This window comes from Amblyomma maculatum, unplaced genomic scaffold (genome assembly GCF_055883805.1).
Source record: "Amblyomma maculatum isolate TAMU_Amacu unplaced genomic scaffold, ASM5588380v1 scaffold_20, whole genome shotgun sequence".
NCBI lineage: Eukaryota > Metazoa > Arthropoda > Arachnida > Ixodida > Ixodidae > Amblyomma > Amblyomma maculatum.
In genome coordinates this window covers 3,385,335-3,412,496 of record NW_028146745.1, presented here as the reverse complement: position 1 = coordinate 3,412,496, position 27,162 = coordinate 3,385,335, and the positions used below count along the sequence as shown (strand labels likewise).

At 46.2% G+C, this 27,162-nt stretch overlaps 1 protein-coding gene across 1 annotated transcript in view; it reads left to right on the top strand.

The window, feature by feature from the left end:
• The first annotated feature begins 1,230 nt into the window (after positions 1 to 1,230).
• LOC146171531 (uncharacterized) overlaps positions 1,231 to 27,162 on the top strand; it is a 32,449-nt gene continuing 6,517 nt past the window's right edge. Inside the window, exons 1-2 of the mRNA XM_084586482.1 lie at positions 1,231 to 1,369; positions 26,646 to 26,748. Coding sequence (XP_084442608.1) covers positions 1,307 to 1,369; positions 26,646 to 26,748 — 166 coding nt within the window. The 5' untranslated portion in view covers positions 1,231 to 1,306. The remainder of the gene's footprint in view (positions 1,370 to 26,645; positions 26,749 to 27,162) is intronic.

Here is a 27,162-nt window from a genome sequence, read left to right as displayed (position 1 = left end):
GTATTATTCATGAAAAATGCATTACTGTTTATCTCAGGATACATTTCTATAAATGAAAACGCTCCTTTTTTCTCACAAATCCCATTTGGCGCCCGAGTTCTGTGGTTGTCATTCGTACCGACGTCACATGCAATGTAGTAGAAACTGCACACCATTTCTAGGACCGCTGTTTATAAATCGCTGCGTTGTCTGCAGCCTTTCTGACCACATTCGCACCTGCTTTCATATACAAAACACCTACGTGAAATATCTTATTGACTGTAAGCGGATACAAATCTCCGCGCACAGCGTACACCTAAACCTTTTTTACTGGCGCCGTCAACGGTGGAGGAGATCAGTGATGTGAGTACCTTTAGCACATAATTGAGTGTCACAAAAGAGGCCCTTTGGCCCAGTAGGACTAGGAACAAACGGGCAAGTTTCCTTGAAGACTCGCACGTCATTTATACTCGTTTTCGTCTGGAATTCGGGGTGTATAAACATGAGATTACACTTCGCACGTTGTTTCAAAATGGCCGCAAGTACACAAATATTGAAACAGCAGAAGGTGTGAGGAATCTTAGCGGTGGAATAAAGTTTAGTGTTCAAAAAAATTCTACCAATAGGTGAAACCAAAATGTTCTGAAAATAACCGGTCCCAACACATGTCATCCGGGTATTACAAGAAAACATGACGTTTTGAGGACCTAAGCAGTCGTAAAAGAACTCAGAATTGTGTTGGTGAAGCAATAACATAAAGTAGTGGACGATAGATTTAGTGGATATGCAGCAGACATAGCTCTGTATCATATGATGGCAAAAAGAAGAAATAGAGGCTGGAGAGAAAGAAGAAAAAGACGACGGCGATAATTATAGCGGGTACAAATGAAGAATAAAGAAGAGGAGAAAGAAATATTAAGCAACGTGGCAAGTAGAAATAGAAATATAAGTATGTTTCTCTATGACAAGCGGCGATTGATGGATAACTGATGACGACATAGGCAAGTATAACGTGCATCAACGCCGAGGTTATAAATGCGCGCAGGATTACGCGACAGGGACTTGAACAAATATAGGCGGAGGATCTGAGAGGTCAGGGACGCGTCGGCTGGACGACAGTAACGCCTAGTGCCGCTCCGGTGGTCGCATGTTCTACTAAACTGCGCCGTAGTCTCCCTGCTGATCTTGAGCCAGTTCCGGTGTTCTAGCGTCAAAACAGTCACCACCTTCCACCTGCATCGCCCAGGCTATCCAACTGAACGCCATCGGCAGTTCGACGCCACTTCTATCGAGTTGACGATGGAGAGGCCAGTCTTTCGATCATCGAATGCCACCTCTACGCCAAAGCTGCAGCCTGGACCGAATCACCAACTCATCAAATCCATACCGTGTGCGTAAACGCCGAACGCTTATACCCGTGGTGCCACGTGCACAATTAGACTTGTTAGCGCCGGTGTGCTATAGGGAGTATTAAATGACCCAAGTAGCACACATTACATGGCCCATCGGGGGCCCGTATGGGCAAGTTGGGCTTGGGAAACCACAATAAAACCCACGAGGACCCGCTTTAGGGATCAAGCGGGCAAGCCCAAATTGGGCTTGCCCCTGCTTTTTCCATTTGGGCATTATATAGGCGTGGAAAGGACTAACTGAGTACATATTCCCACATCTGGCCCTCAAGGGTCCCGCTTGGGAAATTTTAGGGCCGATGCAAATGAAATTTGGGCTTTGTGTAGGAAACGCATGGGCTGATCTAATTGGGGTTGCCCACTCAAAAGCCGAATAGGTCCCGCATGCGCCGCGGTGGGGCTAAATACGGGTATGCCCCTCACATTACCTACCTGGGACCCTTGAGGGGTACTTGAGGGAAGGTCAGACGAAAATCTTGAATTCATGCAGAAAATTCCTGGGCTGCCCCAAATTGGGCTGCCCGCAAAAAACCTAGATAATTTCCACATGACCTGTATCGGGGCAGTCAATTGCTCCTTCACACTTCTGCCGCATCGGTCTCTTGCCGGGCAATTTAGTGCAGATGCGATGCAAATGTGGGCCTAAAGCAAATAGAAGACGGGCTAGTCTGACTGGGGCTGCCCACGCAAAAACCGAATAGGTCCCGCATGGTTTGCGGCCGGGCTGAAAAGCGACCACACCGCCACGCTGCCCAAACGGGTATTTCTTGGGGTACTTGCGGGAAAATGCAACATATATTTGTAGTCCATGCGGTATAATCAAAATCAGCCCAATTGGGGCGACCCATGAAATGCCGCAGTGTGCCTCAAATTGGCCGTAGGCGGGCTTATCGCTCTGAAACGTCTCCACCCTATCTTTAGGTCACCATTTGATTTATGTAAATCATGTTATACTGGTTACTAATTGCCTCTTCGGGAGGTTTCACATAACTGTCCTAAGCATATCTCTGCTATGAATACAGAAAATTTATTTTTACTCTAACAACTACGTTAATTATGCAGTGTCGACAGAAAATATGCAACAGTAACTGTTCCGTTTTACGTGTATGCACTGAACGACCTCCAAATGTTTCCTGCGGCATTACTATTCTACACACCACCGAAATGAATATTCACACCAACATGTTGGGGTTGATGTGGGCCAGCCCACATTATTGTAGTGTTGGGAATAAATTTCTCTCATGTTACTGAGTGTCGCATACAAGCAAAAAAATAGCGCTTAATGTTTCGCAATTGATGATTGTTGGAATTTGGGCAGCCCCGAAAATGCCAGATTCAACCCATCAGGGCAGCACGTGGGTCAGCCCGAAACGGACTGGCTTTCGCAAATCCCGCGCCTGTATAATTCAGGTATTGGAGGGATTAATCGGCTTAAAAATTAAAACCTTGATCAATGGGATGGCATTGCCTGCACAAATGTGTGGACCCATTAATGATTCTGGTGTGCTGCCCACATTAGTCTACCTGGGCTGAATTCGGGCAGCCCTATTTGGGCTGCCCACACGGATACAGATTGGGACCGATAGCGGCAGAATTGGGTAGCCCACGCGGAGCCCCTCTGGGTACGTGTTGCAAATCCCGCATGGGGCCCGTATGGGCTGCCCTCACGGGCCCAACGCGGGCCCCCACGTCATAGCCCACTTTGTGCTACTTGGGGAGTGACCGCATTAGTATAACTGGTGGCTGGTTCATTCATTTAGCCCGAGCAATCTGCAGGTTCGAGCATAGAAACTCGCGGCGAGAGAACTTTCCAGGTTGTGTTTGTATTGTTTATTTTGTTTTAGCTCTCGGGGACTTCTTGACGGCAGAGTATGGACTTGGTAATGACATTAAAGATTGCTCTCAAGCTACGGCTAAGCAGTTTAGAGGCAATGAGTCCGTATTAACAAGATCGAACGGCTAAGGATTAAAAGAGCACAGACAGGCGAGGATGCTCGTGAGGTAGTTGAACGCAGAGTAAATCGAAAGCAAAAGAGGCAGAAGAACGCCGAGTAGCTAGTGCAACAGGGGGAGGATGAACGACAACTAGCACGTGTGAAAAATGACAAACAGGTGGCACGTGAAGCAGAGGCTAGAAGAGTAGCGCCTTAGAAAGAAGCGAAGGAGGCAGAGGAGAGTGAATAAAGAGTAGAACGAGAAAACGAGTTCCTGATGCGGAAGCAGCAGATGATATGAGGACGCAAGGGAAGCACGGATGAAGCTTGGGGCTCCGTGGTAGAAATAGAGTAGGCTAGACCGGTCAGCTTGTCGGAAAAAGTTGATGGCTCCTTTTGATGACAAAATAGACGACCTTGACGAAAATCAGCAATAATTTGTGGGGATAGCTTTACGGCAAGATTGCCAGCGTTTTGCATGTATTTAATTGGTGAAGTGGGGGGTCGGGTAGGGAGCCTGCCTTCGATTCTCAGTTCAATTCAGTCGTTCAGTCCTGTCCGACTCTTCGTGACAATATTGATCATATCACGCCACGCTTTCCGGTCCCTCACTATCTTCCTAACATCACATAAGTTCATCTGCAGCGTCTTGAGGATGCCATCTAACCATCGCGTTCGCTGCCTACCCCTTTTACGGTGACCCTCAATCTTTCCCAACATGAAATCTTTCTCCAGTGACTCCTCTCTTCTCCTCAGTTAACCAAAGTAGCTGGGCTTTAACATCATAATTTGACCCTCCAATGAGTAGTCAGGGTTTATGGTCAACAATCTCGACTGATTTGATCTTCTGCCATTCCAAGGAACTCTCAAGAGTCTCCGCTAGCACCACAATTCAAACGCGCCAATTCTTCAGCCGTCGGCCTTCTTCAGAGTCCAAATCTCGAATCCATACATCACAACTGGAAAGGCCATAGCGCGAGTTATACGGATCTTGGTTGGCAGTCTAATGTTCCTGCCAGGCCAGCCATGACTCTCTTTCCCAGAAGCAGGCGTGTGCTAATTTCATGGCTGCAGTCTCCTTCCGGGGTAATCTCGGAGCCCAAAAAGAGAAAATCTGTCACAGCTTGCACTTCTTGTCCCTTTATGCTCCAGGACTTGATAGGGCAAGACGCCATGATCTTTGTCTTTTTATTGTTCAGTTTAAGCTGAGACTTCTCGCTGTCTTCTTGTATGCGCATCAGAAGTCTCTTGAGTTCCACTTCACTTTCTGCCATTAAAGTGGTATCATCCACATATCTAAGGTTGTTGATACGTTTTCCAGCAATCTTCACTCCAGCTGAAGACTCGTCCAGACCGGCCTTCCTCATGATGCACTCTGCATATAGGTTAAATAGGCAGGGCGACAGTATGCAGCCTTGTCTCACTCCTTTCTCAATCGAAAACCAATCAGTAAGAACATGCCCAGTTCTGACTGTGGCCTCTTGTCCTTCATACAGGTTCCTGAGGAGACAGATGAGGTGAATTGGAACTCCCATCTCTTGGAGAGCTTGCCACAATCTGCTGCGATCTACTCAGTCAAACGCTTTCGCATAATCAATAAAGCAGAAGTGGAGGGGTTTCTGGAACTCTTGCTTTTTCCATGATCCAGCGAAGGTTGGCAATCTGGTCTCTAGTTCGTCTGCCCTTGCGAATCCCAGCTTGCACGTCCGGAAGCTCTCGATCCACATACTGCTGCAGCTTACCTTGGAGGATTTCCAACATCTCCTTGCTATCATGCGGACTAAGCGCGATTGTGCGGTAGTTGGAACAATCTTTGGCACTGCCTTTCTTTGGAATGGGGGTGTAAACTTCTAGGGATTACTAAAAAGTCAAAAAGCAACTTATGCAAAAATTCAGGCAAATGACCAAGGGTTTTCGCGATATTGCGCACCACAAACCTGAGAATTCTAAATCCAATAAGCCGGTTTCTGCCACCTGAGAAAATATTTCGATAGATGGCTTGAGATGCCTCCAAGAGAGTAGTACTGAAGGCGTGCACGACATGTTGGTGAGAAGGCTGCTTTTAGTATATTGCTGTCCAAAGTTAGGAGTATACCTGAAATATAAACATTGGGCTCCTTAGAAGATATTGTTGTATCCCATGGACTATGGCCACAGAACTGAGTCGCCTTGCCTGAGATTTCTATGGCTGCCTTTCATGTCATAGTAGTCCTTATATCATTCTCGCTCAATTACGGACCATGATGTGCAACTGTACATATTTCTATCAGCTTATGCGATAATTCAAGCTCATACGTGTTAGTTGTTCTTTCAGGGCCGCCACTTGTTTCTTGTCGTGTTTCTGAGGAGAGCGGTTGGGTGGATTGAATTGACCTGACGCCATCAGTACTCATACGGACACTCATTTAATACACCCCAGGTAGCACAAAGTGGGCTATGAAGGGTGGGCCCCGGTGGGCCCGATGTAGGCAATGCAGGACAGCCCCGGTGGGCTCAATGCGGGTGCTGCAAGAGGGGCCGACGTAGGCCCGAAGAGGGCTGTCGACAAAGCCCCAATTGGCCCCACTAGGGGCCGATGCAGGCAGCCCTAGCGGGGCTGCCCACATTTTTCCGGCATTGTTAAAAGGGCACATCCCGCCAACTCCCCGCGATGGTCCTACTTTGGACCGATTTGGGCAGCCGCTTTGGAGGAACATTTTTTTTTTATTTCAGTTAGCCCCTCAGAAAATGACATAGGACCAATGCGGGTTCTATAGCGCTAGCCGCACTTGGGCTTGCCCACATTATTCTCATAGGGGTCCGACGTAGGAAATTGATGGAAAGCCCTAGTCCAAGTTTTCCCAATCAATATTTGTGCACATAAGTAATTACTTTATACATGTCTGCACTTTCTAAACAGCCACAATATTAAATTTTACAATAATTCTTAACATTCATCTAGCCGTACATCTTGTTCAGGCTATGGAGATGTGTGTTCTGAACAGTAATATTGTACTGCGAGTTGCAAGCTGTCCAAAGCAACCACATAAGAGGCAGCAGTTAGCAATCAGTTTGTTTTAGTATATGTAGTGCAATTTGCACGAGCGCGAGAACTAAAGCCATGTAAATTTCTAATCAACTAAACGTGGCCACAACTGTTATACAAATCATCTATAACAGTAATTTAGGGCAACATCTAATGCAAATAAAAGTTGGAAACAATGATTACGCAATTGCACGCACGCCTTCTAGCCCCATTACGGCCGATGTGGGACCTACAGCGGTTTTGTGTGGGCAGCCCCAATTGGGCTGGGTGTTGGTTTTGAACCTAAAGCCCACTTGCTATTGCACGTGCCTTCAAATTCCCCACAAGGGACAAATTTTGGTATCATGCGGGCCCTCCCGCCTTCCAGCCCTATTACGGCCCATGTGGGATATAAAGCAGTTTTATGTGGGCAGCCCCAATTGGGCTGGACGTTGTTTTTGAACCTAGAGCCCACCTGCTGTTGCACGGGCCTTCAAAGCCCCCACAAAGGACCCATTTTGGCACCATGCGGGCACGCCCGCCTTCCAGCCCCATTACAGCCTATGTGGGACCTAAAGCGGTTTAGCTAAGGCTGCCTCATTTGGGCTTCACGAGGGCTTGCCCAAATTGAGCCCTTATTCATATTTCACCTGCCCTCAAGTAACCTACAAGGGGCCGATTTGGGCAGCATGTGGGTATGTCCGTTTTCTTGCCCCACTACGGCCGATGTTGGTCCCACAAAGATTTAATGGGGGCGGCCTCACTTCGGATCTATGAGGGCTTTCCCACAAAAAGCCCACATTTAGGTTGGATTGCCCTCAAATATCCGGCAAGGGACCCTTGTGGTCTGGATGCAGGAATGTGCTCTGCATTAGCCCAAGAAACGCCGCTATGGGACCCATGCAGGCGGAGCAGGGGCAAGCCCAAATGGGGCTTGCCCACATTTGCCCCATCGGGGACCGATGCAGGTTTTATGATGGTTGCCCCAGCCCCACTTGCCTACATCGGACCCACTGGGGCCCCACATTCAGTGTTACCTGGGACCCTACACCACACGCCCCTTCATGGATTACGGCCTTGTCGTAGTGGAGGGACTTGGGCAACTCAATGAAGTCGTGAGCTCTGCTGTGTAGGGCCACCCGAGATAGACAGGTCACGGCAGAGAGTTCTGACATAATGTGATTCACAGGAGAAGGTAAAGGCAACCCACTCCAGTATTTCCTGCAAAGAAAACCCTATGACCAGACAAAACAGCATTAATGATATGGCGCCGGAAGATGAGCCGCCCAGGTTGGAAGGCGTCCCACCTGTTACTGGGGATGAACAAAGGGCGATTCCTAGTAGCTCCAGGACAAATGAAGCGGCTGGGCTTAAGCCAAAAGGACGCTCAGTTGTGGATGTGTCGGGAAGCGACCGGAAAGTCCGATGTTGCAAGGAGATATATCACATAGTAAAATGGAATGTAAGATCTATGACGCAAGGCAAACTGGATGTCGTCAAGCGAGAAATGGACAGATCGAACATTGATATCTTGGATATCAGTGAGCTTAAGTGGATCGAAATGGGAGAATTTAATTCCGGCGACCATTAAGTCTTTTATTGTGGGCACGAATCTAGAATAAGGAATGGGGTCGCTCTCATAGTAAAGAGAAGAATGGCCAAAGTATTGCTAGGGTACAACCCCAAAAACGACCGAATGATTTCACTTCGGATCCAAGGTCACTCTTTCAACACAACAGTTATCCAAGTCTATGCACCAACCACTACTGCTGAAGAAGCTAACGTTGAGAGATTTTATGCTGACCTGCAATACCTTTAAGACTGCACTCCATAATCAGACTTCCTTTTTCTCATAGCAGACTGGAATGCTAAGGTGGGTAGTGAAGAAAAATCCGGAATTACAGGCAAGTTCGGTCTTGGTGAGCCAAATGAAGCTGGGCAGAGCTATTAGAGTTTTTTCAAGAAAACAACCTGACCATAGCGAATACTCATTTTCAACAGCACAAGAGGCACCTGTACGCATGAACTTCACCAGACAGTCTGTACAGGAATCAGAATGATTATATTCTTTGGCGGCAGAGATGAAGAACGCTATATAAGCAGTAAAAACAAGGCCTGCGGCCAATTGTGGCACCGATCATCAGCTTCTTGTTGCCTAATTTAAGCTTCGATTCAGGAAAACGCAGAAAGCTAGAAGGCCTTCCAGGTAGGATATGGATCAAATTCCATCAGAATATGCTGTGGGAGTGAGGAATCGATATCAAGAATTAGACCTAGAAGACAGAGAGCGTGAAGAGACGTGCACTGATGTTCGTGATATAATACAAGAAGTTGGACACTAAGGCAGTTCCACAGCAAAAGAAATGCAAGAAAGCAAACTGGTTATATGAGGAGGCTTTGCAAATAGCTGAAGAAAAGAGGATGGCAAAAGTTATGGGGGAAAGAGAAAGATACAAGATTCTCAGTGTGGATTTTCAGAAATTAGCAAGAAGAGATAAAAGTTCCTTTCTAAACATACAGTGCCAAGCAGTTGTGGACACAGCCAATTGAGGAACACAAGAGCTCTGGATACGACAATAAAAAATATCAAAGGAAGCTTCTGTGCTAAGCTGGACGTGATAAAGGACCAACGAGGCAGAGACCTCACTGAAGCCTCAGAGATAAAGAAGAGGTGGCAGGAATACACAGAACTGTACAAGAAGGACCCGGATATGCAAACCCAACATAAGACGGTTATGATTACTGATTTCGAGCCGGGCATCCTGAAGAGGGAAGTTGAATCGGCCTTGGCCAGCCTTGCTAAGAACAAAGCTAGCGGAATTCATGGCATTCGAGCTAAGTTGCTTCAAAACCTCAACCATGACGACGCAGTTAACGTTCTGTATACATTATGTCAGCAAATGTGGACAACCCTGCCGTGGCCACAGGATTGGAGGAGGTCACTTTACATCCTCATCCAAAACAAAGGTAGTGCCAAAGATTGTTCCAACTACCGCACGACCGCGATTTTTCCGCACGCTAGAAAGGTGATGTTAAAAATCCTTCAAGGTAGGCTGCAGCCGTATGTGGATCGGGAGCTTCCCGACGTGCAAGCTCGGTTTCTCAAGGGCAGAGAAACTAAAGACCAGATTGCCAACCTTTGCTGGATCATGAAAAAAGCAAAAGAGTTCTAGAAACCCATCTACGTCTGCTTTATTGATTAGGCGAAAGCGTTTGACTGTGTAGATCACAGCAGATTGTGGCAAGCTCTCCAAGAGATGGGAGTTCCATTTCACCTCATCTGTATCCTCAGGAACCTGTATGAAAGGCAAGAGGACACAGTCAGAACTGGGCATGGTCTTAGTGATTGGTTTCCGGTTGAGAAAAAAGTGAGACAAGGTTGCATACTGTCGCCCTGCCTATTTAACCTATATGCTGAGTGCATCATGAGGACGGCCGGTCTGGAGGAGTCTTCATGTGGAGTGACGATGGCTGGGAAACGTATCAACAACCTTAGATATGCGGATGATACCTCTTTATTGGCAGAAAGTGAAGTGGAAGTCAAGCGACTTCTGATGCGCGTACAAGATGAGAGTGAGACGTTTGGGCTTAAACTGAGCATTAAAAAGACAGAGATTATTGCTTCTTGCCCTATGAAATCTTGGATCATCAGGGGACAAGAAGTGGAAGCTGTGGCAGATTTTCTCTTCTTGGGCTCCATGATTACCCCGGAAGGAGTCTGCAGCCATGAAATTAGGAGACGCCTGCATCTGGGAAAGAGAGCCATGGCTAGCATTGACCGCCTAGTAAAGAGCAGAAACATTACACTGCCAACCAATATCCGTATAACTCGTGTTATGGTCTTTCTAGCTGTGATGTGCCGATGCGAGAGTTGGACTGTGAAGAAGGCTGACCGCCGAAGAATTGACGCGTTTGAATTGTGGAGCTGGCGGAGACTCTTGAGAGTTCCTTGGACGTCCAGAAGATCAAATCATTCGATATTGTCGACCATAAACCCTGACTGCTCATTGGAGGGTCAAATTCTAAACGGGCAGATAGCTACTTTGCTCATCTGATGAGAAGAGAGGAGTCGCTAGAGAAAGATTCGATGTTGAGAAAGGTTGAGGGTTACCGGAGAAGGGGTAGGCAGCAAACGCGATGGTTAGATGGCATCCTCGAGGCGCTGCAGATGAAGTTATGTGAAGTTAGGAAGATAGTGGCAGAAGGGAAAGCGTGGCGTGATATGGTTCATAGGGTCACGAAGAGTCGGACACGACTGAACGCCTGAACTGAACTGAACACCACACAGATGCTATCGGAAAAATTACTGACAAATGCTAACACTAAAACAATTTCTAATGCTACACGCCACACTACAGATGTAATAGCTTCCCGCCTTCTAATTTCACGCCCATAACATGATGTCGATGACGCGTTCAGGGTGTAGCATTTTCGTTGAGGTGACTTTTGACAATAAAAAAGGGTGGCCTGGCTGGCACAAGCGGATGACGTCGCGGTAGAGCTCCGGCAGACGCTAAGCCGAGTAGACGGTGGCCTTTTGGGGTACCCCCTGGCATATGCAGGTGTAGCGTGGTGAGCATGTTGGTTGCTCAAAAAGGAACGGATAAGGAACAGCAGTGTGTCTCCTGCGCAGTGTCATAGAACATAATACCACTGGAGCCTCAGCAGGTTGTTGCTCTGTCACAGCTGAGGTGTCTATGACCTCCTAGAGCCTGCACTCCTAATTCCATTCCTTTTGCTTTAAACCGCGAGCTTTTTAACCTTCGAGGATCATAAAAATACGTTGTCTTTGAAATCATCTTCTCTTCTCCATCAGTCATCATTTGCCACGTCGCCTAATATTTCCTGAATTTCTTTAACCTTGAATTTGTACATGTTATCTTTATCGACATCATCGTATTCGTTTTTCGCTTCAGGCTCTATTTTTTCTTTTTCTCCTTTAATGCGCGACAAGCCCTTCATAAGGAAATTAGAGTTTTTCTTTTAAAGAAGGGGATAGCTAAGGAGAACAGTTCTTCTGTATATCTGATTGCTTGCTCAAATACTTTGAGAACCGTTGGTAGACCTGTCAATAAAGCTCGATAGAGAATAACTTGGCTCAGTGATACGCAATCATATTGCTTGGGCAAGTAACTTGGGGAAACATCGCAATGATTACCCCCTTAAAACCTAGCGACCTTTGACCTAAATATTTTATACAAAACTAAAATATTGTATGGGAGCTTCTGAAATGCACAGCACTTTGCAATACGTTGCGATGTTCTTAGCTTTTACAAAAATGCGTGTTTCTAGGGGAGTGGTTGGCAGGAGCTTGAACCCCTCACCCCCCCAAAAAAATTGCTGGGAAAATATGATTTGGAATGAGAGCGTTTCGCAGGTAGTCGCAGTTCGTCAGCGGCAGCTTAACTATAAGCTCAAGAAAAAGGAGGAAAGTAGCTGACTGAGGACGAGGACGAAAGGTAGTCGAGCTAGCCTTACAAAACATGAATCGTGCGGAAAGTGCTAAGGGAAAAGCTTTTCAAATACTATTTCTGTCGCGATTACGAAGAAGTAAGCATGGCCAGTGCATCTAATGCGAAGCAATATAAAAATGCTAAGCGTGAGAAAGTGAATTTGAATTCAGCACATTCATTGCAGCAGGCTGCAGAGTGTTTCGTAGCGTAATGAGATAAGATAGTTTGCTTTGATTATATGGACACAACTAGCACAGGACCGGGCAGTTTTGAAGGACTTCAATGTATATCAGCAGAGACGTTGTGCCTTACTGTGGGTGCAGCTAGGAGGAAGATGATTATAATGAAAACCAACAGCAGCATCCATGAGTGCGAAAGAGGACACGCAAGAGATACCGCAACTGAATGTGCAAAATATTTGGGCCATGGCGTTTCAAGATCAAGACTGATTGTCCCAAAATTTTTCGCTATCATTTTAAGAGCGTCAGCTAGTTACCATTTCGCGATTTTTGTCTGTCTGCCATTGGCTCTGAATTCGATGAGGGTGGTAGATTGGGCGAGTTGGTTGTTCATGATGAAGACTGTAGCTCTTAGAAACACAGACAATGTGTTGCCTTCATATTGTCCGTGTTTCTGAGCAGATATGTTGGTTATGGCGGATATGTCACGTGACTATCAAGGGCTTTAGTTATAAATTTATTGAAGCTCGAAGAAGTGTTCACTATGTTGGTTTGCCACACAAGATGGCGGCCACCCGATGGCCCTCCAGAGTTAAGTGGTGTCATTTTACAACAAGTTGCAGGTTCCCCACTCACGCGCGTGGCCGCCGGGCCAGCAGTTACCCCCATGTCATCATTCCGCTGTGAATATGCCAGCCGGACGAATGCCAGGATTGGACCACTTGGAGCTACCCTGTCTGCGAAGATTATGACCCAACCATTTGGTGGTTATGCGTCGGAGTGGACGCTTCGGCCCAATATGGTGCAAGATAATAATAGTTGAGTTACAATCCAGCTTGTGTAAGGTATTTAAACCTACCAGCTTTGGTCCTCGAAACCATAATGATGGCGACCTTCGGAGTGTCGTAGTGGCCGTGCCAGTATTCGCAGAAGGACGCCACTTCATCTCGTTGAAGAAAGTGAAGCAACGCATACTATAGGTGTTAATTTTGCCAAATGAAGTTCCGTGTTAATTCAATAAGCCACATTTGGCCTTCCTCACCATCATTATCTTTATTTGCTACAAATTCTGTAACGTTAGTTCTATGACACGTTTTGCCTTCTTCGTTCACCCATACAAACACTCCTATCACACACCGAGGCGTCTCGACAAACGGTAACGGGCAGTTTCTGCCTTCACAGTGCTACAATTGCTTTCGAAATATAACAAAGAAATAACTCATGAAGAATGACAAAGGAGGAATGTCGTGAACAGAAAATGAATGGCGAAAAAGTAATCATATACCTCAACAAGGGAGTGTACTTATTCTTGTCAAGCAGCTCGGTTTTCTCCTTTTGAAAAAAAAAAGAAAAAGACGCCTCACATAACACTGCAATTCTGACAACAATGGTCGGATTTTCCTTCGTAGCCTAATGTTGTATAGACAATAATGATGTAATATGCCTCGAAATGCAGGGTCTCTTTCCAGCTACAACGAATAAGCCAAGGGATTGGTGCTGTCCCTTTCGATGACTGCTGGCTGGCATTTGCTAACACAAACACTGAGCATCGGTACTTGCTCCTCTAAAAAGTCTGCTGTATTCTTCTATCGCACTTAACAAATTTGTATTAGCGATTAATGTATCTGACTGACTCATAGGGCTGATTGTGAATTTTCGCCGTACGTGTGCAATCCGTCACGCACACAACATTGCTGGCATGGTGCGCGGATGATGCACAGCTGATACAAACGCCTTTAAATCACGGCACATTAGCATAAGTGCAAAGGGCTGCTTAGTGCATCTCGCCTTCTACTCCACCAGCGGCAGTGTCCATAATTTTGCGTCCATTCATATTTCTACGCTGTGGTTGAAACGATCTTTCCAGTGAATAACCGACGAGCGGTCTCTTTAAAAATAGTGGTTGTGTCATTTCGCTCATCTTGCAAATTTCTTAGAGAGCAACCTCTAACAGGGTGACAAGGTCTTAATAGCATAATTATGAATTGTTCACATTTACTGATTAATGCGGTAGGGTAAACCATGCAGTTCTGGGGAAAGCCGGGGTAGTAGTTCTCATTGTGTCTATAAAATTCGAACAAGTCGAAAGGATAATGATGTCACACTCAGACGTTACAAAAAGAAGAAATTTATACCTTAGAAAAATGATGAAAAAAAGTTAACTATACTTAAAAGAAAGAGAAATAAATAAAATCTAAGCAAAATTTCGACTACGATGTCGTAACATCAGTACAGGATCAATCTGACGTGCAAGAATGAATATTATTTACTCTTAAGAGAACTTTCCCCTAAAAAGTACAATATAGTCTTATTGATTAACTGTTTTAAAGTGCGAATAATCATAGGGCAAAAACTCGTAAACAAGCTACGACAACGTCGGAATTAAAATCGGGATTTAAAATTACTCTTAGCATTTCTTACTGGAATAGTCTCAAAGAGCAATGTTTTCTGCAGACAATTACTTCGGTAATGGCGCAATCCTTGCTTCAGTATGTCGATGGCAAAAAACATTCGAATACCGCGTAGCCCATAATACCGCGTTGCCATCATCAACCCAAAAAAGCTCGAAAACCATGGATTGCCCAAGATTTAATTAGAAAACTAAACGAGAACGATAAGATGTACCAAGAATTTCTTAAAACAAGCGATTCGAATAAGTGGCTACAATGCAAAACATTTCGGAATAAACTGAATAGCGAGAAAGAAAAATCTAAGAGAGAATATTATCACCGTATTTTTCATGCGGTAGAATAGATATTGGACGGTAGTTACTTAATTTGTTTTTGTCCTCTTCCTTGTAATTTAGTATAACACGTGCTAACAGAGGAGTGATAAAGTATGGAAGAAATTAAACGAAATTCTAAATGCAAGAAATAGTACCACCCTCATTGATAACCTCGTCATAGATGGCAAAGTCATGCAATGCTCGGAGCTCGCAGACCGTTCGACTTTTTCAGTGAAATAGGACACGGCCAGTGCCATAATGTATCCGTTGCTCACATTCCAATCACGCCTAATAGCATGTTCCTTCAACCTACCTGTCCTACCGAAATAAGTTCTGTGCTTTCACAGCCCTTAAAATAGTCGTAGCATAGACGCAGACAGCCTAGAAGTCAGACCTATTAAGCATGTGATCGACCTTATTTCACCATTGCTAACCCACATATATAATGTTGCCCTATCGACTGGTGTTTTCCTAAAGAATATGCAGTTAGCACGTGTTACACTAAATTACAAGGAAGAGGACAAAAACAAATTAAGTAACCACCGTCCAATATCTATTCTACCAATATTTTCTATAGGGCTGGAAAAAATTATTAATTAGCGAATTGGAACGTTTTCTCAAAAACACTTGTTAATAACTGAATATCAGTACGGCTTTAGGAAAAAACGGTCTACTGAAGGAGCATTGCTTACCCAAAATGAAATTATTTTAAAGAATATAGAAAATAACTTGATGACTTTAGGAATCTACTTAGATTTCAGTAAGGCCTTTGATCGCGCTAATCACGACGTGTTAATACATAAATTAGAACAATATGGTTTCCGCGGAACGCGCTCGCAACTCATCCGATCATATTTATGCTCACACTCTCAATACGTTGAGATTAATGAACACAAATTCCATATAAGGTCCATAAAATCTGGGGTAGCACAAGGTAGCATTCTGGGTCCGGACCTTTTTTTTTATTTTTTTTAATGATTTGGTGCTAATTGATAAATCATGTCACTTTGTTATCTATGCTGATGACTGTAATATATTGTTTATGAGAAGCGATCTGCAATGTATTTTACCCCATGCAAGCTCAGTTTGTTTTAAAGTACAAGAATGGGCCCAGACTAATAACTTATTATTAAATGAGTCAAAAACTAAAGGCGTTCTATTTCGTGCACTAGGTAAATCAGTTGTACCTGATAGCATTATTGTTGGTCTCTATGTTATTGATACAGCGAAATCTGTGAAAACATTTGGCGTTGTTTTTTCTGAATACATGCTTTGGAACGCAAACATTGACCATGTTTGCTCCAAAGTGCGAAAACTGGTAGGTATCCTGAATAGAAATCGCCATTTATTTCCAGCAAAAATTAAAAAGCTATTGTATAACGCCTTTTTTGAGTCTCATCTTAGCTACTGCACCTGGTATGGGGAGAAACAACTTCACAAAATTTGAGCAGACTAATCTTGTTGCAAAAAAAAGCCGCTCGAGCAATAGAAAACGTACCGTTTTATGATCATGCTGAAGTTCTTTTCCAGAAAAATAAAATAGTAAAAGGTGACAATATTTACAAATACAAACTCATAAGAAATTACTCTAGAGCAGTACAAGGAAAGCTCGATTCTTTTCTCACACTAGCCAATCTACAGAAAGAGCATTATACTCACCGCCATCAACTGCCATGGAAAATTCCTTTCTCGCGAACTGACTATGGCCGTCAACGAATTGCTCACACACTTGCAAGCACTAAAAACGACTTCACAAAGAAAAACATAACCGTAATTAAACTGAGCAAAAAGCATATCTCAGAAATATTTCTGCAAACAGCTTGCCTCAAATATTAAAAATGTATTTCTATCCTGTATTTTTTTTTCTCATTGTGCATCAGCCTCTAATATTTATTTTACTCATTGTATAATACTCAATGTGTAGTTTTGAGTACAGTTATATATTATTTGTATTTTGCATCTGTATATGACAGTGTAATGACTTTTAATCTGTGCAATCATTGAAGAAAATGATATACCAAACAGTGTGTCACTGTTGCCTGGGTGGCCGGAGCATTGTCAAGCTGCTGCTGTGCAGCTTTTTCTCCCGTCCCCCTTTTTCGCTATGTATCCCTTCCTTGGTGAAAATAAAATGTGCGCGAAAAAAAAAACAGATACGAGATTCATGTATTGTTTTCCGCCCGTTGCAAAGTTGCTACATTATGCCCTAAGATCGACTTGGAATGCCCTAAAAACAGACGTATGGCGTATGGCATTACCCACATGCTTGTCAGTTGTGTATGAATGGTGATTTACCAGATTTCGCTTTTCATCCGACAGACGCGAATATTATGAAATGAACGCTTGATGGAACAAAAGTGACTACATAGAAAAGCTACCGCATCCAACCTAGCTCTTTGCTGAGCAAGCAGCCCCACTTACCTGAAAACGTGTTTCTTGATTGGAGTCGACACGTCATAGCCAATAAATTGAAGAGGCGTTTTTATAAAAAGAAAGGGATCATTGTGTGTGAGTGGCACGTCAAATTGTTGTACCCTGTCAGAAGGCGATTTTTTAAGTTTAGTTATCGTCTGCGCAAGCCCTATTTCATCTTCCATGTTCCCTTTTGTTGTATACGTAATTCGGACCACGTTTCCATTGAAAATTCCTTCGAGTTGCTATCATCGTTGTCATTACGCTGCTTTTTATATTGCTCTTGCTGCCCTTTACTTCACGCCAAATTCACTGCATCTTATTATTCCTTTGACTTCCATCTCGTATACGATTATATTTTGCTCAATAAATATTAGGTGCAAGTCAGCGCTGTTTCCTCTTCCTTCTTCGTTTCGGTTTCAGAAAAGCATTCACGTTCCTTTATCCATGTTAAAATAGATCGAGTAGCCCCAACTTAACATTTTGCTTCAATATGGTATTGAAAGCTCCTCATGTGGTGCGCTCTTGCGAAAGCATGGAATAGCATGGTTTACATTTGTGATTCTGTTAGGGAAGGAACGAGATACCGCTTGTTAGCCAGAATAAACTTTCTGTTTTGCTTTTTGTTAGATGTAATGCTCATTGGAGGATGACCATAATATAAGCTGGTCGTGCGGTCAGAGGAGACATAAATGGGAATCCCCGCTTTCAGTAATGCACATGAACGTGTTTTAATGACCTAGTGGTAGCATATAAAGCCCGGAATAAAAGCTCAATGAAGGCTCGATTGTCCTCTCATGCTGCCATTTAAATTTCGCTGCCCGAGTTTGCAACACCTACCTAATTGGCGAACACTGAAATCTCTAACGTCCAGGAACATGCTATTCCAAAATCATACTCCGGCCTGGTATAGCATTGAACTAAGTAATTGCAGCAAATTCTGATAGAGTATCGAAATGCGAGGCGTGTGCACTAACACATCGCGAGCCATTTAGAGTTTGAATCTAGACCAGAGTATCAATGTTACTCGTACGCCAAAATTGGCGAATTCAGGATTGGCGACGTTATTGGCGGCACAATAAAACATTTCCGTATCGCTTTTGGAATTTTAATACAATGTGACTGAAGTGTGGTCTGGCTCCGTTTCGCACGGTGTTTGCAAGTTGCTGAAAAGTCGCAAGGGTAGCGTTGACCTGACGGCCCAGTGCCGAGCGCAGAGCATTGGAAGGTCCCATGTACACGACGAGGCATCATATAACCGCAACAAAATTTTAATATTGCATACCGTGAACACGGCCAATGAGCAGGCCGCAGGGAGGGATGAGAGGCGATTACAGGGAATGTCTCTGGAGGCGAATATCATTAGATAGGTAGCGCAGGCCGTTTTGTACAAATGAAAGTCGGAGGAAAAAGAAAAGGGAAGAATCAGAAAAGGGCCTGTACGGACAAATATTTCCCCGCAGGCATCGGCGAGCCGACGAGCTGAGGCCGGGTAAAGGAGGAGACACATGTGCGAAAGCTTGGTCATCGTACCGCAGCGAACGTTTCTTGCGAACTGCCGCCTCAGTGCCGGCAGGGGCACATGGAGCACCGTTCGTCCGGCGAGCGAACTCCCTCAAGCTCCGCCCACAGCCGGTGTCACAGCGCAGCGGTCTCTGAAGACTTCCTGGCTTGATGAACTTCATATGACTTCAAGCTGGTGCAAGAAAAAACAGAACAGAGCAGTGTTATCAGAAGGATTGTCGCTAATCTCGCGCAGCAACAGCATGTATGCACACATATGTAGCTTTTGGCAACGGTGCCAGCCGCGGACGCTCTAGGCGACGCACTCCACCGATTCGTGCCTGCCCTCGTCGTCGCTAGGCCTAACCGGCGTCGCATCGAAGGAGCAGTGGACCGTGCTTCGGAACGGGCCAACGCGGTAGTAAATGTTCGAATTTCATCTTCGATATACTGGGAGGGTGATCTTATAATAAAAGAAACATAAGCGCGCTTTGGCGGCGCATTCGTCAACGAAGCAAGCAGACGTTTGGCGATCAACCCGGCAGCAGCAGTGGCTGTGTAAAAAAACTCACCTGTGTCGCAGTTGTTTGTAACCGCAGTTCAGTAACCGATCTTCTCAATTTTCTCCTCGTTGACAGTCCTGTATCGAGCGATTTTTTTTATTTACACGACGAAACAATTCTAAAGCATTTTGCTCGCTCGGCATCACCTCCACAGCAGAACTGAGAGGCACTCCACCGCACGGCTCCCCTACGTCAACGTGACGTTGCCGCTGTTCGCACTCCCATTGGCTGACACCGCCCACCACTGCGATTGCCGCTCGCGGCCCGTCGTCTTCATCTAACCTGCTGGACGCCGGCGACGAGCTGCGGCTGACGTTGCGACGTCGTTCGCAACGACGCGCCGCAGCTAATAGCACTCGCTTTTTGCACATGTGTCTGCGCCTTAAACCTTACACCAGCCTCGGGCGTCAGTGTTCTTTCCAGAAGCCGCACTTCTACAAGTCTTCACAGCGTACGTAGCAGGGAAAGATATCTCGACAAGCGTAACTTCCCCAGCGCTCAAATGGTCAAAAGATCTACCCTTTTATTGGTGCCTTTGCGTTAGCTTCCGCCGCGCTGGCAACACCACACGACGGAAAATATATGCAAAAATGGTTCACAGTTGAAGGTAATGGGATGACGCGCCACCTCAAGAGCCCCAATTAAGAGCGATGGGTAATTGGTTGCGGCCCTCCTGCTGTGGCTAGAAAGTGTGTTCTGCTCACGTAGCAGTGTTCACACCCGAGGTTTGGCGGAGTGTGGATGATTGCTATATTACAGCGTAAGGTATAGCAGACTGTTCCCAGCTTGAGCAGGAGTGCAGTTAGAGGTGGCCTTAAAGGCCACCCTACCGCACGTCGCACCGGACCACATCACTTGCAAGATTCCGACCGTCCTTCCACAACCCACCACATCACGATCGGACAACTGGTTAGATTTGTTGTAAGCCCGAGGCACACCTTAACGCTAAGCCGCCCTAAACCTAGAGACGAAACTTTTGTCTACGCTGCCCTAAATAAGGTGCACCAGGGGCAACACAATTCTAAGCGTTTCAAGCTATGGCAAGCATTGGGAGCAGCATTGCTATGTAACCTGGAAAGTGCGGCAGCTAATGGCTGAAGAGCTGAAGGTACAAGTGTGTATTGAAAAGTTTTGCAGGAGGATAGCCGATGACAGTGGGCGTTCAACGGTAAAAATTAGAAGCATACGCCCTGCATGTGGGTGTGTGCAGGTCCATTGTATTACAGGAATGCAAGAGGTATAGTTTAGCTTCGTTTAAGGGGTTTAACTTCGCAAGGAAACTCAGGTTATGAGAGACGCATTGGTGGAGGGCTCCGTTCTTCGATCACGTACGGTTATTTAACGTCCGCTGATTTAGAGCCTACAAAGACGCCTTCCTTTTCGCCTACGCATTGAAACGCGGCCGCCGCATACGGCATTCTATCCCGCGTCCTTATAAGTTTAGTCGAGCACCTTAAAAATTTAGGGACCACAGTTGTAGGGAAGGATTATAAATTGCAACTCTCTACTAGGTAAATTTCAGCTGGGGCGGTCGCACGGAAGTTGAATTCTCTATTTTCAATCTTGATTCAGAATTGCAACTCCTTGGCTATTCACAGACATTCAAACCGCCCTCTTAAATCAGGCAGTTTATACAAATGACTGCTTACCTTGTTTCTGTTATGTTTATTTAAGATGACATCGTACATAATAGGGAAACACATGTTGGTTGGTTGGTTTGTGGGGTTTAACGTCCCAAAGCGACTCAGGCTATGAGAGACGCCGTAGTGGAGGACTCCGGAAATTTCGACCACCTGGGGTTCTTTAACGTGCACTGACATCGCACAGCACACGGACGCCGGGCTTTTCACCTCCATCGAAAAGCGGCCACCGAGGCCGGGATTCGAACCCGGAAACACATGTGAAAGGACAGTGATTTAACTAGAAGCAAGGTCTATGAACAGGATTAATTGATAATTGGTTCACAGGAAGGGAAAGGCGCCGTATCTGTCACATTTGCTATGTGGACACCTGAACCGCGCCGCAAGGGAAGGGATGAAGGTGGGAGTGAAAGCGGAAAGAGAGAAAGGGGAGCCGTAGTGGTGGGCTGCGTAGTAATTTAGCCAGGGCGCAGTTACTGGTGGTAGGCGATTTTAACGCACGTCACACGGCATGGGGTTACAATAAAACCACGCCCAAAGGCATCAGAATCTAGGAAGCAGCCAAAGATTTTGGTTTCTCCATTCTTAACGATCCACAGGAAGTCACTAGAATAGGCTAAGTTAAGTTAAGTTAAATTGGTTCACAGGAAGGGAAGGGCGCAGTAACTGTCACACTTGCTCTGTGGACACCTGAACCGCGCCGTAAGGGAAGGGAGGAAGGTGAGAATGAAAGTGGAAAGAGAGAAAGAGGGCCGTAGTGGAGGGCTTCGGAGTAATTTCGACCACCTGGGGATCTTTAACGTGCGCTGACATCGCACAGCACACGGACGCCACTTCGTTTCGCCTCCATCGAAACGCAGCCGCCGAGGTCGGGTTCGAACCCGGGAACTCCGGCACAGTAGTCGGGCGTCTTACCACTGCACCACCCCGGCAGGGCCACTAGAATAGGCAACAGCGTAAGTGCAAACACCTCTCCTGATCTAACACTAAGCAAAAACATTCGGGACGCTCGCTGGAACAACACGCAACACTCGCTAGGCAGTGACCACTACATTATCTCCGTCAAGTTCAACACAACGCCACATAAACGCCTAACCGCAAAAGCCACAATTACGGACTGGGACAAATTTAGAAAACTGAGGGAACAAACCGCCCCCTCCAACATAACCGACCTTAAAGACTGGACCAGCGCCCTTATTAATGACGTTCACAGCACCACAGCCGAAATACAATCCGCAGGTCAGGACAACACAACCACGGACGCGCGGCTACTGCACATGTGGGAGGCTCACGCTAGTTTACTTTGCCGTTGGAAAAAGCAGCATTTCAACAGAACGCTGCGACGGCGCATTGCACAACTAGAGAAGCAGATCGAGGCACATTCCAGCGACCTGGAGAAACAACAGTGGGGGCAAATCTGCGATGGAATGAACGGACAGCTCGGCAGTAAGAAAACCTGGCTCTTGCTCCGACACTTGCTCGACCCAATGCAAACAAAATCTGCTCCGCGGGATCACCTCGCACAAATTATACAAAAGTATGAAGGTACGGACGCGGAGCTACTAAATGCACTATGTCAAATGTACCTGAACACGACACCTAGCACTAGCCCACTCCCTATGTATGGAGGACTCCCCAATGAACAGTTGGACGAGGACTTTACGGAAGCGGAGATGTTGTACGCGATAGAACAACTCAGGACGACCTCGGCGGCGGGACCAGACGGCGTCTACAATAAAATCCTCAGGAACCTAGATATCGGCTCAGTTTCGGCCCTAACTGACCTCATGAACACCTACTGGAGGAAAGGAGAGGTACCGCAAGAATAGAAACATGCCAAAGTGGCATTCATACCGAAACCAGGGAAGAAGCTTAACATAGAAAACCTAAGACCCATTCCGTTAACGTCGTGCCTAGGCAAATTAATGGAACACATCGTTCTTAACAGGCTGCAGAGTTATGTAGAGGACAACGACCTCATCCCCTCAACCATGATAGGATTCAGACCCAACCTCTCCACGCAGGATGTCATGATCCAGCTGTCGAGGGATGTTATGGATCGCAGGTACTGTCATGGAACGAGGGCAATACTTGGCCTTGATCTCTGTAAAGCCTTCGATAACGTCTCGCACGAGGCGATATTAGAAAACCTCTCGCTTTTGAATCCTGGAGAGAGAGTCTTCGGGTACGTCCGGTCCTTCCTTACGAACAGGACGGCCGAGCTCACTCTCGGCGCAATCAAATCAGACCCCATATCTCTGGGCGGAAAGGGAACACCACAAGGCTCTGTGATGTCGCCGTTCCTCTTCAACATTGCACTGATAACACTGCCCCCCAGACTCGCCGCCATCGAGGGGCTACAGCATACGTTTTACGCGGACGACATTACCCTGTGGGTGAACAGGGGAAGTGATGCCCAAATAGAAATTGTGCTTCAGGAAGCAGTCGACACTATTGAGAGTTACGCTCTAAGGGCGGGTCTTGAATGTTCACACTCTAAGTCCGAACTCCTTGTAGTTCGAGAAGGCCCCAATCGAAAGAACAGACCTCCACCTCCTGCAATCAGGGTAGAGCTCAAAGGACTGCCAATCAAACAAGTAGACACCATCAGAATCCTAGGCATGTTCATTCAGGGTAACCACAGAAATTTAGGAACATTAGATAAACTGACCACAACAGTCACCCAAACAGCAAGACTAATCAAGCGAATAGCCAACAAGAGGAGGGGCATGAAAGAACGCGACACCTGTGGACTCATTCAGGCTTTCGTCATCACCAGGCTAGTCTACACCCTGCCCTATCTGCACCTTTACGAAGACAAAAAGCAAAAGGTTGAATGTCGTATCCGGCAAGCTTACAAGGCAGCACTAGGACTATCGAGAAACACCTCAACCGATAGGCTCTTAGCTCTTGGAATGCACAATACACTTGATGAACTCAAGGAAGCGCATTTAATAGCGCAGTACTCCAGACTGGCGCGCACCAAAGCCGGGAGGCTTGTCTTGCTGAGGCTAGGCATCAATGCCGAACCCATGGCGGACGATCCCAGGCAAATAACCACAGCAATCAGGAAGAAGCTTGTTATCAAGCCCCTCCCTAAGTATATGCACCCCATTAACCACGAAGGCAGGAGACTAGCAAGCGCACGTGCATTACACACCAAATACAAAGGAAACCATTCGGTTGCTTACGTAGATGCGGCCGAATATGAAGAGACGGACCGCGGTTTCGCGATTTGTGCGGTGACTGGGGCCCGTGAGTCCACGCCTACCAAAATCTTAGCTTCAGCTACTGTACGCACCAGAACCTCCGAGGCTGCAGAGGAAGCAGCCATCGCGCTGGCTATCGCTTCTACCGAAGCAGGTGTTATAGTCAGTGATTCCAAAACAGCCGTACGGAATTTCGGGAGGGGTCGTCTGTCGGCTGCCACCAGGAATATCCTTAAAAGCTACCGTCCAGTCCCTGGTAGGACGATAGAACTGGTATGGGTTCCGGCTCACTCGGGCAATCCCGGGAACGAGAAGGCTCACGAATATGCCCGAGGTTTCGTCGGCCGGGCGGTGAGCACCTCGTTTCCCGCGGGCGCGAGGGAGGGCTTGCTCTCGTTCCATGATATAACTCGCCATTTTAGCCTGGGAAGGCGCATCTTCCCTCCACCGCACAATTCATTAAGCAAGGCCCAGGAGATACTCTGGCGCCAGCTACAAACCCGCTCCTTCCCCTGCCCCAAAGTTTATTCATATATATTCAAAGAGCAGGTTGACTCTGAATGCAAAGAGTGTGGCGTCGACGCTACTTTAGACCACATTACATGGGGGTGCGCGGCCTATCCGCCACCCGCCGATTTGCTGCCAGCTCCATCTCTGGAGGAGTGGGAGGCCGTGCTGCGCTGCTCGGACCCGGCCATCCAGGCTCGGGTCAGTGAGTGGGCCGAAGAGATCGCCAACAGGACGCAACTGGCGGCCATCTGGCGCGGCCAGCAATCAAACTGAACCACTTAAAGCCGATGAAATAAATGTTTTCCCATCCATCCATCGACCACCTGGGGATCTTTAACGTGCGCTGACATCGCACGGCACACGGACGCCACTTCGTTTCGCCTCCATCGAAACGCAGCCGCCGTGGTCGGGTTCGAACCCGGAAACTTCGTACAGTAGTCGGGCGTCCTACCACGGCACCACCCCGGCGGGGCATCATAACTTAAAAAGAGGAGCAAGATGGCAATGAATAGCACGGTTGCATAATGCCCTTCAATCGAATGTTTAAGGTTGTTCACATTATCCGATGTGAAATATTTTAGGTGAGCAGAGAAATTCGCCCGCGTCGGATACGCTCGGTTCGAGGCGAGTTTATCGAAATGCCGGGGCGAACCCGGCAAGTGTCATGAAAAAGCATAACATGTAATAATTAACAACGTAATGCATCCAGTGCCTGCAGTAGAACGTTTATTGGGGACAACATAGATTATGCCCCAGAACCCCAAGTATAGAAACATGTCTTTCGAATTCTTTCTTTTTAAAACCTTACAAAATATTATTTGTGGTTTAACTCTGGGTAACTCTATTTTATATGCGATAGCAATGGCGGAAGCTTATTTCGCCAGCCACACTATTCGCCTATCACGCCCTTTCAGTGTAAGGTGCTAAATTATTGGGGGCACTTAGGCTACTCCATTAAAAGTATGACACGCGAGCGTAAGTTGCCAATCTTCTTCTTGTTATTCTGCTCCTCCTCCTGGGCTGTTCAAGGTCAAGCGTGTCTTCCGCCGCTACCACGCCACGGCTCGAAACCTGGCGCAATTTTGCTATCGAAATAAAAGAAAACACTTGAAGAGGGGCGCTGAGATTTCGCGTTAATCTACATTGCAAATGTTGGCCAGTACGTTTGCTTTTTGCGGGGATTTCTGGCTTCACACAAACACGGAACGAGCGGCTTGCCATGGGACGGACAGCTATTGCGATATTGTACTAGTATAAAGGAATGGCATCGTCGGAGGTTGAATTGAAATGCAAGGAGAGCGCTGTTTAACGGAGTGCATTCGCAGATAAACCTTGCCCTGCAGGAGGCAACTGAGAGGAACGTGGACGGCTGAGGGCAGTATGTACGAGAGAATAGAGATCACGGTCACTGTGTGCTACAATAAACATCAGTGTTTTTTTTCGTATCCAGCCATTATGAAAGTTCAATTCTTCCCGGTTTATCGCTTCCAACTTCACGGTTTTCCTGATAAGCGCTCTGATAGACTAGGCGAGTACGACTACAGTTATAAAGCAATTTATTTTATTGTCAATAACGAAGTGAAGGAGGTGCATCTCACGAAATTAGCGCCTGATCGATTTGCCCACGTATTTGTCCAGGCACACAAATCGTTTCTCTGTACCGTCGCATCGTGTTCTCTCAATACTGATCGAAACAAATGGCAGACATGACTCTACAACCATATGATGCATATGTTATTCTTTGGAGGATTACGACCTTCTGTGCGGCGGTAAAGCCAGTGCCCGTATTGTTGTGGCTTCCGTACCTTCACAGTATCTTCAATGGAACAGCTAAAACTTGCTGAGTGTTTTAGTCTACAGCCTAAACGAAATCCTACCAGCCACTCGCCGTATACTACGATTGGTGGTCGAAATTTCCGGAGTCCTCCACTACGGCGTCTCTCATAGCCTGAGCTGCTTTGGGACGTTAAACCCCACAAACCAAACCAAATCAAAGCCAAGGCAACACATGACAGGTAGCGAACCTATAGTATTTGCTGCGCGTGATGCACAGGCATCGCAAAAAAATTCGAGTTCTGACAACGCAGAAAACATGGTGTCTTGTCATGATATTTCACATGCGCAGGCAAAGCTACAGAACAGTCGTTCTTTTCGGCCAAAAGACAGGAACGTACCCTCTGGGACATCCAGTGGTCTTAAAGCGAGGCCCTCAAAGTATTTTGATAATGGTGAGCTTTTTAGCATGTGAACATTCTATACATCGTTAGTTTTACGACTACACTTTGCTTGCTACCAAACAGTGGTTATATGCATCGCCTAAGTTAGTGTGCAACTCGTTCATGCAAGTGCGCGCTTTTTGTGGTCGTGAAAAATTATTGTGTCTAATTTAATAATAAAAAGGGCCAAATATAAAATTTTCCTCATATGATATTCACCTCAGACTCAAAAGTAGGAACTGGTGATAAACTGCGCCGAACGAAATACACCGCGTTTCGTTCGCCGCAGTTTTTCACCAGTTCAAGTATGCACCAACTAGCCCAAGAAACGGTGGTAATGCAAACGTAAGAGTATCTATGCAGGTACGCTTGCTCATTATTTGGATATAGCGATCACGTATTTCTAGAAGTCTAGGCACTAGACTG